Source organism: Eleutherodactylus coqui, chromosome 9 (genome assembly GCF_035609145.1).
Source record: "Eleutherodactylus coqui strain aEleCoq1 chromosome 9, aEleCoq1.hap1, whole genome shotgun sequence".
In the NCBI taxonomy this organism is placed as follows: domain Eukaryota; kingdom Metazoa; phylum Chordata; class Amphibia; order Anura; family Eleutherodactylidae; genus Eleutherodactylus; species Eleutherodactylus coqui.
The window spans coordinates 50,342,872-50,358,536 of NC_089845.1; the positions used below are offsets into that span (position 1 = coordinate 50,342,872).

Consider the following 15,665-nt stretch of genomic DNA (forward strand, 5'->3'; position numbering starts at 1 on the left):
TAGTTTTATGGGAAACAATTCTACAAAACTAGTCATCTATCCGTTTAAATCCCTGCTCATTCTGAGGTTAGGAGTCCAGCGGGTGATCCTATCAGTGATTGGCAGCCTGGCCTGTATAACAGCGCATGCACAGATAATCGTCGGTCTGTAAGTAGGGCCGCCCATTGGACTCCTAAACCTAGAGCTTGTTTATATGAATTGAGCGATGCCAGTGACCTATACATAATTAACACCATCACACCCACTACTTATAGTTTACATTTGTTTAGCTGATACTTAGTTTTGTTTGTTTTCTATCGGCTCGTATTTACAGGATGGTAATCAGTCAGATCTGACAGGTAACATGCACATTCACCATTGTACTTAAATACGGATACTTCACTAAAAATGGATGTTGATCATCTAGAAATCAGAGATGATGGCAAATTGGATGCCTCTTCTGGAGGAGAAGTGCCTATTAGCATCTCGCAAGTGATTTGCAGCAGATAAGTGATGATGACAGAGTTAGGAAAATAACCTTTAATTAGGATGGAAGAGGGGAACACAAACACCAAAAATACCGCCCGTCCTTCAAGGCCTACTCAGTGAGCGCCGTGCAATCGTTCTGTATACGTTAGTCACTTTGCTGAAAAGTTTACTGTGTAACTAGGTTTGTATGTGGTGGGGTTCCTGATTAGAGATGAGCGAGCGTACTCGGTCCGGGTGTTTTTGCACTCGAGCACCGCTTTTTCCGAGTAACTGACTACTCGGATGAAAAGATTTGGGGGGCGCCGGGGGTGAGCGGGGGGGGGAAAAGAGAGAGCTCCCCCCTGTTCCCCACTGCTACCCCCCGCTCCACCACGCCGCCCCCGAATCTTTTCATCCGAGTAGTCAGTTACTCGGAAAAAGCGGTGCTCGAGTGCAAAAACACCCGAACCGAGTACGTTCGCTCATCTCTATTCCTGACGTTTTTTAGCAATTTTTTGTGCAAAAAACATTCCTCCCAGATATTAAGGTGCTTTTATGCAGAATGATATCGGTCAGAGCCAGCGAGAATCTGAGCAATAGCACACACCGACGACTAACGAGAGGTCGTTCACTTCTCATTCATTGTTTAGTTCCGTGTAAACAGGCAGTGGGTCACTTTTGAACGACTGCTTGCTTACTATGAATGAAGGCAGGCGGACTGGAACGATCTCCGGCCCCACACCTTCTCCATTCAGTCAGTGATGCCGGGATGATCTGTCCGGTATTCATTGCCCAACAGATCGTCCCGTGTAAAAGCACCCTAAAAAGCCATCTACACGGGACGATTATTAGCGCAAAACCAAAAATCGCTCAAACAAACGAAAGTGCGCGATAATCATTACGTCTAAACGCAAAACCATCGTTCGCTTACTTTTCGTTTGTCGCTCCCTTTCAACCAGCATAAAAACCATCGCCGGTTCGCTGACTTCTCGCTGCGTCTAAACGCTCCCCGCGCTTCTTATGGAATGTGAGGCACTGAGCGAGACGTCAGCGGTACTCAGCGGTGATCCGCCTGGCGAAACGCTCTGCTCGAACAACTAGCAGCGACGTCGCCCACTAGCGCGCATTTAACTGACGTTCTGTCTAATGGGACAATATGGGAATTGTAACCCGATAAGGTCCAATAAACATAAATTTACAGCGCTTGGTACGACAAAATAATAGAAATAAAAAACGGGGGGAAAAAACGACTCCCCACAACAACCTAAACTGTCGCCATAGCCGAAGACGTCCGAAACAGAATGGGGAACCCGTTCCTTTATTATAGTGTTAACAAACAGATTTTAAACATAAATGATACGTTTTCAAAAATCCTTTTTTTTTACTTTTTGTAGCAAATAAAACAAAAAAAAAAAAAGTTTTAAAAAAACAGCCCTGCATGTCATGGAAAAAAACTGAAAGTCATTTTGGTAGCCCAGGGAAAAAAAACGGGGCCATTAAACCATGCTTTGGACCAAAACACTGTGGTCTTCAAGGGGTTAAACACAGGGTGGTTTCACACACGAATTGCGGAATTTGCATTCAATTTTGCCCATAGGGAATCATTGGCCACACGCGGTCAATTAAATGCGGATGACATCTTAATAGATTTGTGTTTTTCATGCGCGGGAGAAAAAACGCTGCATTCTACATTTTATCGTGGATTCCTCACGGATCGGCCACATTGCTAGCCATGGGTGCGGATATACGCATGAAAAAAAATGCCATTGAAAGCAAATCCGCAGCAGATTCTGCGCAGATTGTATTTTTCTAGTGGACATGAGGCCTTAGATTTCCCATTTCTCTTAAATGGACTTTCGCTCAAAAACTGCTGCCTTTCCCCCAAAATAAAAAAAACCCTGCGTGAAACCAGCTTTTGGGACGTTTTTTTTTTTTTTTCGAAAACACAGCACACTCGTAGGGCGCATTTTTTCCTCAGATGTTGTTATTTAGGCTTCTCTGTTCGAAAAAAAAAAAAACCTGAAAAAGAGCCACCAAAAAATAAATAAAAAACACTACTAAAAAGCATCACAGCAGCGCTTGCATGAAGGAAGCTCTCTATAAGAAGCGTTTGTACATAGGGGTTTGGGCAGTATCTAAAGCTGACTATGGGCAGAAGATAAAAGGGGTCAGTTTTCCCAGTTTTGACCGGCCGTCATATTAAAGGTTTCCATAAAGTATCGATTTAAATGGCCAACAGCAAATCTCTGCCCGCTGAAAGTGTCATCTGTCACATAGTAATGTTTCAGCTGTCCCGGCTGATATCAGATGGGTATGGCAGGATTGGTCGCCCATTTGCCACTTTGCCCAAGGGCATTGTGCTGATTTCTTCATATTATGTGCTAAATCTGGCAGTTTAGTCATATTGCTGGTGGGATCTTTCGCAGGAACCATTTGATGAAGGAGGTCTTCCACATGCCAAACAATCATTATCTTATGTATGTGGTCAGCCCAACGGACCCACGGGCATTGGGGGCCCACAGCCTTCAGTCGGACAGAGTACTCGTTTTCTACAGAAGTCAATAATTCACTTTGATCTCCCATAAATGTGTTATTGGTGGGCTGTGAACACTAGAAGCCCACCAAATTCTGATAACGGGGGTGTCTGTTCGCAGTGAAGAGGTGGCCATGTTCGTAATCACTCTTTATTATAGTGTATGGGATATGTGAAGACAGCCGAGCACCCGCACTCCTGTTTTTGGGATTGGTGGGAGCTACATTTGTTGGAACCCTTCTGATTGATACACTTATAGCACCAGTTAACAAAAAATATATATTTTTCTTCCCACGAATGTAATACTAGTATAGATGAGCGAGTATACTCGCTAAAGGCAATTGCCTTTAGCGAGTATCTCCCCCGCTCGAGACTGCAGGTTCGGGTGCCGGCAGCGGGCAGGGAGCTGCAGGGGAGAGCGGGGTGGAATGGAGGGGAGATCTCTCTCTCTCCCCCCCTCCCCCCGCTCCCTCCTGCTGACAGCCGCTACTCACGCCGGCACCCGAACCTGCAGTCTCGAGCGGGGGGATACTCGCTAACGGCAATGCTCGCTCGAGCAATTGCCTTTAGCGAGTATACTCGCTCATCTCTAAATACTAGTCTTGTGTTGTCTTGGTCACATGTATCTGGTAATATGCTTTTATTGAGTTATAATTTTGATTTTGAACCAATTGAGCGGATATTTTAGTTGACGCTATATCCTATGCAACATATCACTGCACGCATCACACCCAGTCGCTGCAGATTGATAAGAAACGTGTCATTGTGTACGGCACATGCATCTGTTTGTTTTTGCAAGTCTGGAGCCGCCTGGAAATCTGAGGAATGTTTTCATAATCAAATGCAGATACTTTGTTTCTCTCTTTCTCTCCCACAAACAACAGTAAGTATACTTAACATTTCCATGTCGCTCCACACGTGTAAAAACAAATAGGTGCATGTGCCGAGCGCAGTGACATGTTTGTTTACATTCTGCCCTGATTGGCTGTGATACTTGCAGTGATATGCTGCGTAGGGTATACTGCCACCATTCACTCGTGGGCCATGTTCTTTTGAGGCTTCTTTCCCATGAGCGTATACTGGCCGCCGTTTTCATGGCCAGACGATATACGCTATGTTGGGAGAGATAAAACTGGTAAACAGGTGCACTAATCAAACGTTTGTGCGCCCATTCAGATGGCATGCGTCCTGGCGCATATACACCTAGACTACCATGCTGTCACCCCCTTTCCCTCCCTCCCCATTACTGCCGCACCTCTCCCCTCCTCCCCGATCGGTCTTTGCAATGGGAGGGGTGGGACGGAAGCGGAGCTAGCCACCTCCTCCTATTGATGGCTATGGAGAGGGTGGGAAGCTTAGCTCCACCCACATCCCACCCCTTGTCCACAGCCAGCAATGGGAGGAAGCAGGACGGGCCAGCACTTAGCTCTGCTTCCATCCCGCCACCTCCCATCGCAAAGAACAAGCGGGGAGGAGAAGAGAGGTGAGCCTGCATTGGGGAAGGGGGGGGGGGGCGAAGGGTCGATGGCATGGAAGTCTGGGCGTATATGCGCCGAGACCCATGCCATCTGAACGGGCGCACAAATGTTTGATTTCTGCACCCGTTTACCAGTTTTATCTCTCCCAACGTAGCGTATATCGTCTGGCCGTGAAAGTGGTGGCTGATATATGCTGCTAAACTCCCTCCCATCTGCGCCCGCTGCCATGGGCTCCCATAGGGACCCAAGCCGCGGCCAACGTATTCCGGCCCAAAAGATAGTTCCAGGACTATTTTGGCCGGGCGGGCGCTTTTACGTCTTAGAAATACGGCCATGTGGTCTAATGCATTGGAATCCAATGCATCAGAACACAGCGTATATAAGCCGGCTGTGAAAACGGCCGGCCGATATACGCTCGTGGGAAAGAAGCCCTATATAAGTGTTTAAGACCGTATAGATTTTTCTGGCTATCGAAGGATCACATTATTTTTCCTCCACATGCCGACTATAAGATCTTTCTTCAGACTGAACATTTGGAGGGTTTGGCTGCTGGTTCGCAGTCTTATCTTTTTGCTTACCGCTCACATAAATCTATTTCAGTCACTCCATCTAGGCGTTTCTTTGCCCCATGTCTTCTCTTCATCTGTCGACACTTCGTCTCTCCTTTGGTGTGTTATGAATGATGGCATACGGGAGGTGCAGATCCCTTGAGGAAATTAGTTTTTGGTCTTCCAATTTTACTGATTGGCGCATATTTGCCCTCATTTTAATGTTGATTGTTCTTTCTATTGCTGTGACTATCGTATTTCCATAATCATTGTTTGTTATCACTGATACTAATTCATAGAGGATTTTACCTGAGAACTTACACGCTCCTATATTTTACAGCTGAAGAAGTGGAAAGACTGGCTGCGATGCGTTCAGAGTCCCTCGTCCCCGGCACGCACACGCCACCCATCAGGCGCAGAAGTAAATTTGCCACTTTAGGAAGACTTTTCAAGCCGTGGAAATGGAGGAAGAAAAAAAGTGAAAAGTTCAAGCAAACATCTGCAGGTAAGTGCTTTTCTGTAAAACTTGTGTTGACTTTTAATAAACTTTGTTCATGCTACGCCAATCAGGCTGGTTTCACGCGTGCGTGAGTATTAGCGCTTTTGTATCCTGGCCCAACCGGGCCTCCAGGTAGTCTATGACTTTTACTATAAACACATACAGTAAATACACTGCAGTACAGAAGTACTGCAGTTTGTTATCTGATTGGTCATAAGATGGCAGGTTCACGTCCCCTACAGGAACATTAAAAAAAAGTTTAAAAAAAATGAAAATGGTAAAAGGAGAAATCCAAGTTAAAACAATAAACCTTTTTTGTGCACTTTTCCCTTTTTTGATTCGAACGAAATGAATAAAAATAATCCATATGTTTGGTATCAGCACATGCAACAAATTGAACAGGCTTTTTTTCCAACTCAACAAATGCTATAAAAAGGTAAAAAACTGAGCTTAAATGTTTTTTTTCCTCATTTCGCCTCCAAAAAAAAGAAAAGTGATCAAAAAACGTCATATGGATCCCAAAATAGCACCAATAAACAGCTACATCATACAATAAACAAGACCTTATACGGCTCCGGTCATGGAAAAATTACAAAATTATGGGTCTTTGAATGCAGCGAAGAGATTTCCAAAAGTTATTTTTTATTCTAAGAAAGTAGAAAAACCTAAAAAATATATCATTTTGGTATTGTTGCAATAGTACCGACATGCAGAGAAAATTAATTCTGTCATTTATACCACGTAGTGAATGCCGTAAAATCAAAAAACAATGGCAAAATTGATGTGGTTTTTTTTTCACCCTGCCATGCTACCCCCAAAAAAACTATAAGAGATATACATTACATGTACCACAAAATGGTACTAATAAAAACTACAGCTCAACATGCAGGGAACAAGCCCTCAAATGGCCATGTCAGCAGAAAAATAAAAATCTTGTAGTTTTTAAAAAGTGGAGATGAAAATCCCCCAAAATGGTCACATCTGTAGATCCAAGAGAGGACGCGTCCTTAAGGGGTTAATTAGAACTCTGTGCTATACTGTTCTTGGTGGAAATGTATTTATAAGTTAACGTCTTTCTGTATTCCTTTTGTCAATGTGGCGTGTCCCTACACTCTCTGGCCCTGTCCATTGTGTGTAAGGACATGCTCCACTGACAAGGGAAATTTTTGCACCCAGTTTTCTATTTATTTATGAGTTTCCAGGAGGAACAATAGTAGAATGGCACAGCACAATTCTCAGAAAAGATTATCTACAAGACATCCAGAAGGGGACCATGCTGGTGGCTTTTGAACGCACCCAATGTATAGACCCCTTGAACTGGTGAGCATCTACTAACCAGTTAAATTGGTCAGCCACAGTGTACAGGAAACCCTAGATGTGCAGATGCCCCTGCTCGGCGTGCAATAGGTACACTTTAAAGCGAATCCTACCTACTTTTAGCCCTATAAGCTAAGTTTATTGGACTAAAAGTAGGTGACCCACTGAGTCCGAGGGTGTAAGGGTTATACTTACCTCCCCCGTCGTTCCCTCGGTATTGGCACTGGAAGCCACTGCTCAATACATTGTTAAGTAGTCCGCTGTTCTAATTCTACATCCCCGGACTCAGCGGGTCACCTACATTTAGGCCATAAGTTTAGCTTATAGGGCTAAAGGTAGGTGACAGAGTCTCTTTAAAGTAAGCAAAAACACTGTAATGCAGTAATAAATCCCAGAAATAACTGAAAGGTTGAAACATTAACCCTTTCCAATCCACTGTTTGACATCTAAAGACATTATGATTTAAGGCTGTACAGCTCCGATGTTGGAAGACGTCCGTCGGGGTTCTCTTACTGTATATTGCCAGCCTCTCTTCTTTCGGAGCCTATCCAACGTGTCACCTCATGCAGTACTGGCTTTTGCCAGCAGATAGCGCCATTGTATAATGGCAGAAAAAGAGTAAGCCCCCTAGGAAAACCAGAATACAAATTGGACTGGAAAGGGTTAATATTGTGTGCAGAGATTACATTATGCAGTGTGTAGTTCATACACTATATGTGCCTTTCTAGGAAAACCTATAAATCGTACTCCCCATATTACACTGTCAAAGCAACATAAAGCCACTTCGGAGCTCACAGATCTCATTGGCTTCCATAAGGCACAATGCGGGCCGAACTGTTGTACTGTATCTCTTCATGGAATACAATGTATTTGATCAGCCCCAGAATATTTGACATGAATAGTTTGTGATTAGCAGTTTGGCGAATGTAGCTCCTCTGCTTACCCAACTGGCACGTCACGCAGACCGGATAAGCCAATACTAAGCAGCATTGGGAAATTTATTTTTCGGATAGATTTTTGGATTGAGCAAAATCCTTCCTGAATTATGCATGACGCGCCTCGATACAGAAGAGATCACTGATACCTGGTAGCTCAACACTTCTGGTTTTTCAATTATTGTTGCTGCCTAATGCATATGTATTAGAACTAAGAGTCTCGTTATTTCCAGACGCTACTGGCTAGCACTTCTGATGTGAAAAGCTTTAGTCATTTTTTCAGTTTTTATGGCAAAATCTAAAATAGTCATTCGGTTTGCAGAACCCCATTTTGGACCGGGGGTCCTCCTGTGAGCCGTTATTTTTTGGTCAGCTGTGCAAGTACAGCGACAATAGTAGGGTCCTCATTGACATAAATTGACTTCTGTAGCATCCATTGTTTTCAGTAGATCTTCTGAGGTCCAGAGATGACAGGTAAGGCTCACCTGTATGAGCTCTGTGTGTCTTAAAGGGGTTTTCTAGAACTTAAAAAAAAAAAATTAATCAAATTAATAAAAAGGTACTGGGGATGGGGTGGAATTTTAAAAAATGGTTGCCGGCTTTACCAACACAGTCACCCTGGTTCTGATCCCAGAAGAAGCTGCAGCAGCCATGTGCCTTTCAATTGTGCAGTTCAGCCTATCACAGGCTTCAGCAGTCATGTGCACTTTATGTCAGTATCACTCCTGAAGCTAGTGATTGGCTGAGCTGTCTGGTGCACAATGAATGGCATGTCACCGCTGCAGCTGCTTCCAGGATTGGAGTGGCATGGATCAAAATAAAGCCCCATTTACATGCAACGATTATTACTCAAAATTTGCTCGAACGATGTCTTTTGAGCGATAATCGTTGCGCGTAAATGCTACCATCGTTTGCTTTTTGTCCAAATGATGATTTTTAGTTGAGTTTAAAATCCATCGTTCGGCCGGCCAGCTGTTACCAGGGACCACCCGCTGTGATTCTTCATGGGAGCGCTAATAACATTGTATTCAGCTGGAGTCCTGCAGCAGAACAAAGGGGCTGTATGCAGATAACAGACCACCTGCTGTTCTCTGCCTACAGCGAAGGGAGCCTCATTTACATGCAAATGAAGCTAATAAGCTACTAATGGGCATTAGTGCCCATTAGCAGCTTATGCAAAATGATCACTCAAATTTTCAATTGTCCTATCTTTTGAACAAATTTGGAGCGATCATCTTTGTGTGTAAATGGGGCTCAACTGAGGGGACCTTTAAGAGGTTAGTATTATTTATTTTACTCCCTTCCCTGCCTTTTGGATTTCTTTTTCAGTCCCAGCAAACCCCTTTGATAGGCAACTTTATTAAAAGGCCACTAAGGCTGCTTTCACACCTGCGTTAGGGTCAGCTCAGGGTTTCTGTCTCTGCGCCGTTTTTGGAGGAGAGAAACTGAAATGAAACTGAAAAAAAAAAGAATCTGTTTTTTCCCCATTGATTTCAATGGGCTTTCAAAAACATGGAAAGCAAATGAAGAGGCTTCTGTTTGCTTCCATTCCGTCAGGTTTCAGTTTTTATGAAAAATAATGCTGCAGACTGCGCTATTTAATCATATCAATATTTGGTGGGACCGCCCTTTTAACCTTTAAAGCAAACATCAGTTCTTCTTGGTACACTTGCACACAGTTTTTGAAGGAATTCAGCAGAGAGGCTGTCCCAAACATCTTGGAGAACTAAGCACAGATCTTCTGTGGATGTAGCTTGCTCAAATCCTTCTGTCTGTTCATCCCAGACAGACTGGATGATGATGAGACCAGGGCTCCATGGGGCCAAAGCGTCACTTCCAGGACTCCCTGTTCTTTATGCCAGGGATAGTTCTTAATGATATTGGCTGGATGTGAAGGGAAAGTGTTAGCTGTGAACGCTGAGTAAAGTCTGCCACTTATACTTGGTAACCGTCCGGAGCGCTGTGTACTGCATACTGCATACTGCAGTATGCTGTGGCCTGCCATGGAGACTTCAAAGACCCACCGCACTTCATATAATCTGTCTTGGCATCACAGTCACTAGCGATGAGATAGTGACAACACAGTACTTTTCTTTGTAGGAAGAGGTGAGACCCCTAGTGGACATCACTTTTTGAAGTGGAAAACATTTTTTTTGGTAAACAGTATATTACAGCTTTCAAAAAAAAAAAATCACATGGCCAATCAAACTAGAAGAAGTTTTTGACACGACTGTCCTCCTAGACTTTAATGGTCAGCTTCTTCCCTAAGGAAACCAGGGGCGGTGTGATTGCAGGGGTTCCTCATCCATCCCTTGCAGTCAAATCGCTGACAGTTAAAGGGGTTGTCCGAGGAATGGCTTATCTGTAGAACCCCTTTCCCAGGCACTAAAACAACAAACAGTGATATACTCCCCTCTTCCTTCTCACTGCTGTGTCCCGCATCGATGCACATGTCTGTGTTTGTTTACAGACTGCAGACCCGCCTGGCTTGTGGGACGTCACTGGTGCCGCAGCCAATAACAGAGCTGAACGGTCGATCACTGAGTCTGTTATTGGCTGCAGCACCAGTGACGTCCCGTAAAGAGGCTGGGGCAGCCTATAAATGTGTCGTCACGGGGTAACCCGGAGCGGCACCGCGGGACACAGCGGGGAGCCCGGAGAGGTGAGAACATCACTATTTGTTAGTTTGGTGCTTGGGAAAGGCATCTTACAGTTAAACTATAACTCGGACAACCCCTTTAAGTTCTGGCTTTCATGTTTTTATTATGCGTTTGCCTCTTTACTGATTACTAGATGTTTTTCTTATTTCACCTTCATATCTTCATAGTCTGTTAAGTTTATTTTTTTAGTTTTTTTTTGTTTCATTTTGGCAATTTTAAAAATGAGCATTTACGGTAAGTGTAGTCTATTTTGTGTCCTTATTGACTTTCTTTTACTGTTGATTACTTTGTGTTATTATTGCCTCTTTTAGCTATTTTGCGCTATTGTCGGTGGCATTCTGTCTTCGCTTGTATCCTCATATTGTTGAATTCATCGCACTTTTGTCTATTCTGAGTCGGTTTGTTGCTCTGCTTTGAGTTTGTATCATTGTTATTATTTTTAGATGTTTCTTTTTCCTGGGATTCATTTGCATACTTGCAGCAGGAAAATTCTTGCCTTTTCCCCAGTTCTACTGGCAACAAAATCTAAACATCTGCTAGCAAAAAAATATATACCCTATTTTCCCCTGAAAATAAGACATAGCATAATTTTCCAGAATTTTTGAGGATGCAAAATGATTTTCAGGCTTTTTGAGGATGCTCGAAATATAAGCCCCACTCCAAAATTAAGCCCTGCTAACAGTTAATTTAAAAAGTCAATTTAAATAGTGTCCACGCAGCTATACATGTAAAAAAGTTAAACCTTTCTGAACAAAAATTAATATACGACACTGTCTTATTTTCGGGGAAGCACGGTAGTACCTAAAAATCTCACAATTTGCACTGCGGATTTCAGGGTGCGGGTAAAAGCTGTTAGGGCAGATTCACACGGGTGTATGTTACGTCTGTTCTGCACTGCAGACAAGACCATGTGGTGATTTAGTACAGGAGCAGTCAGGTCTGACGTGTTAACTTGCTGCACGGATGGCTAAACGCAAGAGGAGATAGACATGAGAGGTAGCGATCAGAGCGGGGCACTCTTAGCCCCTCCAACAGAACCCACCTTGCAGCAGAGCACCCGTCCCGAAAGGGACAACCCCAATACTTCCACAAGGACAGGGCCAAGGTCTGAGGGGAACCAGAGTACTGAAAACCAGGGACAAACAGGGACTGACAATAAATAAAAGACGAGCACTAGAGATGAGCGAACGTACTCGGTAAGGACGATTTCGCAATCGAGCACCGCGATTTTCGAGTACTTCACTACTCGGGTGCGCTGTGGGTGAGCGGGGGGTTGCAGAGCGGAGTGGGGGGGAGAGGGAGAGAGAGAGGGCTCCCCCCTGTTCCCCGCTGCTACCCCCCACTCCGCTGCGCCTCCCCCTGCCCCCCGGCGACCCCGAGTACTTTTCACCCGAGTAGAGAAGTACTCGAAAATCGCGGTGCTCGATTGCGAAATCTCCCTTACCGAGTACGTTCGCTCATCTCTAACGAGCACCCAAAATGCAAGATACACAGAGGACAAACCAGAACACCGGAGTCAGCCAGAAGACCTGAGCAAGCTGACTTCACCAGGAACACTGAAGAATAACCAGCAACTCCCAGCCAGGAAGAGCTGGGTGATATAGCGAGTGGGAAAAAAACGATTGCTGACAGAGCTGTCAATCACCAGCCACTACCTCAGCTGCAGGACTACTTAATCATAACTAGCCAGGAGAGAAGATATTAACCCTAGCTAGTCAGGATAGACCCCACAGTAGAAAAGGTGTGCTGGCAGTAAGGTGACAGCGTATTTGCACCCGCAATATGCAGAGAATAGAACGCTATGATGCGGGAAAAAATTGCAGCATGTCCTATCTTTGGGCATTGCCTCGGAACACATTGCCCATTGTTCTCAATGGGGCCGGCAAAAGCATCGAGGTGCATGTAAGTGCGATGCGATGCAAAGTTTCCCATTGAAAATAATAGGAGACACTTGCCGATCCTCTGTTTTTCAGACAAAAACACCTCGCATCCGTGGGGAAATCGCATGTTCCCGAGCACAATATTGGGCTGAGCTTTACTGATATCGGGCTCGATCGTGTGAAATTAGCCTTATTGTGCATAACTGAATAGTTCTCATACTTTTGCTTGTTCTCATTACGTCTTAGAATTGAAATGCTAGTGTATGATATACATGCATAGGAGGATTTTGTGCTGCAGCTGTGAAAGCACATTCTATCATTTTGTTAACAAGCTGTACACATGCAGGACATACGGGACTGTACCAGCAATACAGAGCATTCCTAGTATTATGACAGGGTAAGGACAAAAACACATGGGCTTATGCGCAACTATGCTTGCTACTACGGAGCGTAGTTGCGCATTAATAGGGTTTTTTTTTAACTTCTCGGGCCATTCAAACTCCGTGTCATAGGGTAGGAGTTTTTTTTTAAATTAGCGGGAAGATATGTCCTGCCCGATCTTTCCCGCACATAGTATTCACACCCGAGAAAAGAGCTAGTAAAAACAAAACCTTTCAAATCAATGGTTTCGTTTTGTCCCGTTATGCGGCCATGATTACCCTAAATAGAGTATATTGTCTCCCATGGATTTCAATATGGTTTGTCTATTGCTATATAGAATTTAAAGGAGTCGTCCTATCTCCGGTTATGCCATAAATGTGTGATAGATGTGGGTCCCACCACCGGGATCTGGGAAGCAAACAATCCCGTCCCAGCTCTCCTACCAGCTTCTGCTCTTGGCCTCATCCAGGCTGCATTATGAAACAACTGAGCGGACTGTTCAACTCTGTTTCTTTCATGCCCATAGCAGATAATAATAGTCATCTAAGCACCTCAGCGAATTGTGCTGGTTAAAGCAACCTGTTAATACCATGGAGAAACCCGTCAATCAGTGCCGTAAAGGTATAGTGAATAAATGATCATTACTGAGCTGCATCAGACTCCTTTCTTCAGCGGTCTGTGAACTTTCAAAAGTAAGATTTCCAAAACAGCTGAGCGGATGGAACTAAGTGACAGACCACTAAAGCCAGCTGAGCGGATGGGACTAAGTGATAGACCACTAAAACCAGCTGAGCAGATGGGAATAAGTGATAGACCACTAAAACCAGCTGAGCAGATGGGACTAAGTGATAGACCACTAAAACCAGCTGAGCGGATGGGACTAATTGACAGACCACTAAAACCAGCTGAGCGGATGGGACTAAGTGACAGACCACTAAAACCAGCTGAGCGGATGGGACTAAGTGACAGACCACTAAAACCAGCTGAGGGGATGGGACTAAGTGACAGACCACTAAAACCAGCTGAGCGGATGGGACTAAGTGACAGACCACTAAAACCAGCTGAGCGGATGGGACTAAATGACAGACCACTACAACCAGCTGAGCGGATGGGACTAAGTGACAGACCACTAAAACCGGCTGAGCTGATGGGACTAAGTGACAGACCACTAAAACCAGCTGAGCGGATGGGACTAATTGACAGACCACTAAAACCAGCTGAGCGGATGGGACTAAGTGACAGACCACTAAAACCAGCTGAGCGGATGGGACTAAGTGACAGACCACTAAAACCAGCTGAGGGGATGGGACTAAGTGACAGACCACTAAAACCAGCTGAGCGGATGGGACTAAGTGACAGACCACTAAAACCAGCTGAGCGGATGGGACTAAGTGACAGACCACTAAAACCAGCTGAGCGGATGGGACTAAGTGACGGACCACTTAAACCAGCTGAGCGGATGGGACTAAGTGACAGACCACTAAAACCAGCTGAGCGGATGGGACTAAGTGACGGACCACTTAAACCAGCTGAGCGGATGGGACTAAGTGACAGACCACTAAAACCAGCTGAACGGATGGGACTAAGTGACAGACCACTAAAACCAGCTGAGCGGATGGGACTAAGTGACAGACCACTAAAACCAGCTGAGCGGATGGGACTAAGTGACAGACCACTAAAACCAGCTGAGCGGATGGGACTAAGTGACAGACCACTAAAACCAGCTGAGCGGATGGGACTAAGTGACAGACTACTAAAACCAGCTGAGCGGATGGGACTAAGTGACAGACCACTAAAACCAGCTGAGCGGATGGGACTAAGTGACAGACCACTAAAACCAGCTGAGGGGATGGGACTAAATGACAGACCACTAAAACCAGCTGAGCGGATGGGACTAAGTGACAGACCACTAAAACCAGCTGAGCGGATGGGACTAAGTGACGGACCACTTAAACCAGCTGAGCGGATGGGACTAAGTGACAGACCACTAAAACCAGCTGAGTGGATGGGACTAAATGACAGACCACTAAAACCAGCTGAGCGGATGGGACTAAGTGACAGACCACTAAAACCAGCTGAGCGGATGGGACTAAGTGACAGACTACTAAAACCAGCTGAGCGGATGGGACTAAGTGACAGACCACTAAAACCAGCTGAGCGGATGGGACTAAGTGACAGACCACTAAAACCAGCTGAGGGGATGGGACTAAATGACAGACCACTAAAACCAGCTGAGCGGATGGGACTAAGTGACAGACCACTAAAACCAGCTGAGCGGATGGGACTAAGTGACGGACCACTTAAACCAGCTGAGCGGATGGGACTAAGTGACAGACCACTAAAACCAGCTGAGTGGATGGGACTAAATGACAGACCACTAAAACCAGCTGAGCGGATGGGACTAAGTGACAGACCACTAAAACCAGCTGAGCGGATGGGACTAAGTGACAGACCACTAAAACCAGCTTAGCGGCAATACGTGGGGATACTCTACTACGTACACAAGTCAAATACACAGATTTTTACTCAGGATTTTATGATGCAGTCGTACGAGCGTGGCCTAATGCACCAAGAACACAATCAATCAATAGCTTCATATATTCTGTAGCCCTCCGGTTTCCCCTGTCTGTTACCCCATAGTATCCTTCCTGTGGAGTACCACACCCAGGGCCGGGGACCTCAGCCATCTCCTCCTCTGTCATCGCACATTGATGTGTTCACAGATCTACGCCTCGCTGTTGATGGAATAAACCGTAAACTCTCAGAATGATCCAACGATATTTTCTGTATATTTCAGTTTGAAATGTTCTTAAAAGTGTGTGAAATGGATCAGAAAGTAATTCCAGCGCCGCGCGGTACACTTCCCGGCGAGGCGGTATATTCTCTGCCATTAGCATTCGCAACCTCCTAGGACACCAGGTAGAAAAGCTGGAATTCCAGACAGAGAGAGAAAAAACTGGAAAACCACAGGCATACGCAACCATTCG

At 45.0% G+C, this 15,665-nt stretch overlaps 1 protein-coding gene across 6 annotated transcripts in view; it reads left to right on the forward strand.

The window, feature by feature from the left end:
* Positions 1-15,665, forward strand: part of PHACTR1 (phosphatase and actin regulator 1) — a 299,050-nt gene that overhangs the window by 193,367 nt on the left and 90,018 nt on the right. For all 6 annotated transcript variants that reach the window (XM_066579374.1, XM_066579372.1, XM_066579373.1 and 3 more), the window contains exon 2: positions 5,347-5,511. In XM_066579374.1, the coding sequence (XP_066435471.1) occupies positions 5,347-5,511 (165 nt within the window). The remainder of the gene's footprint in view (positions 1-5,346; positions 5,512-15,665) is intronic.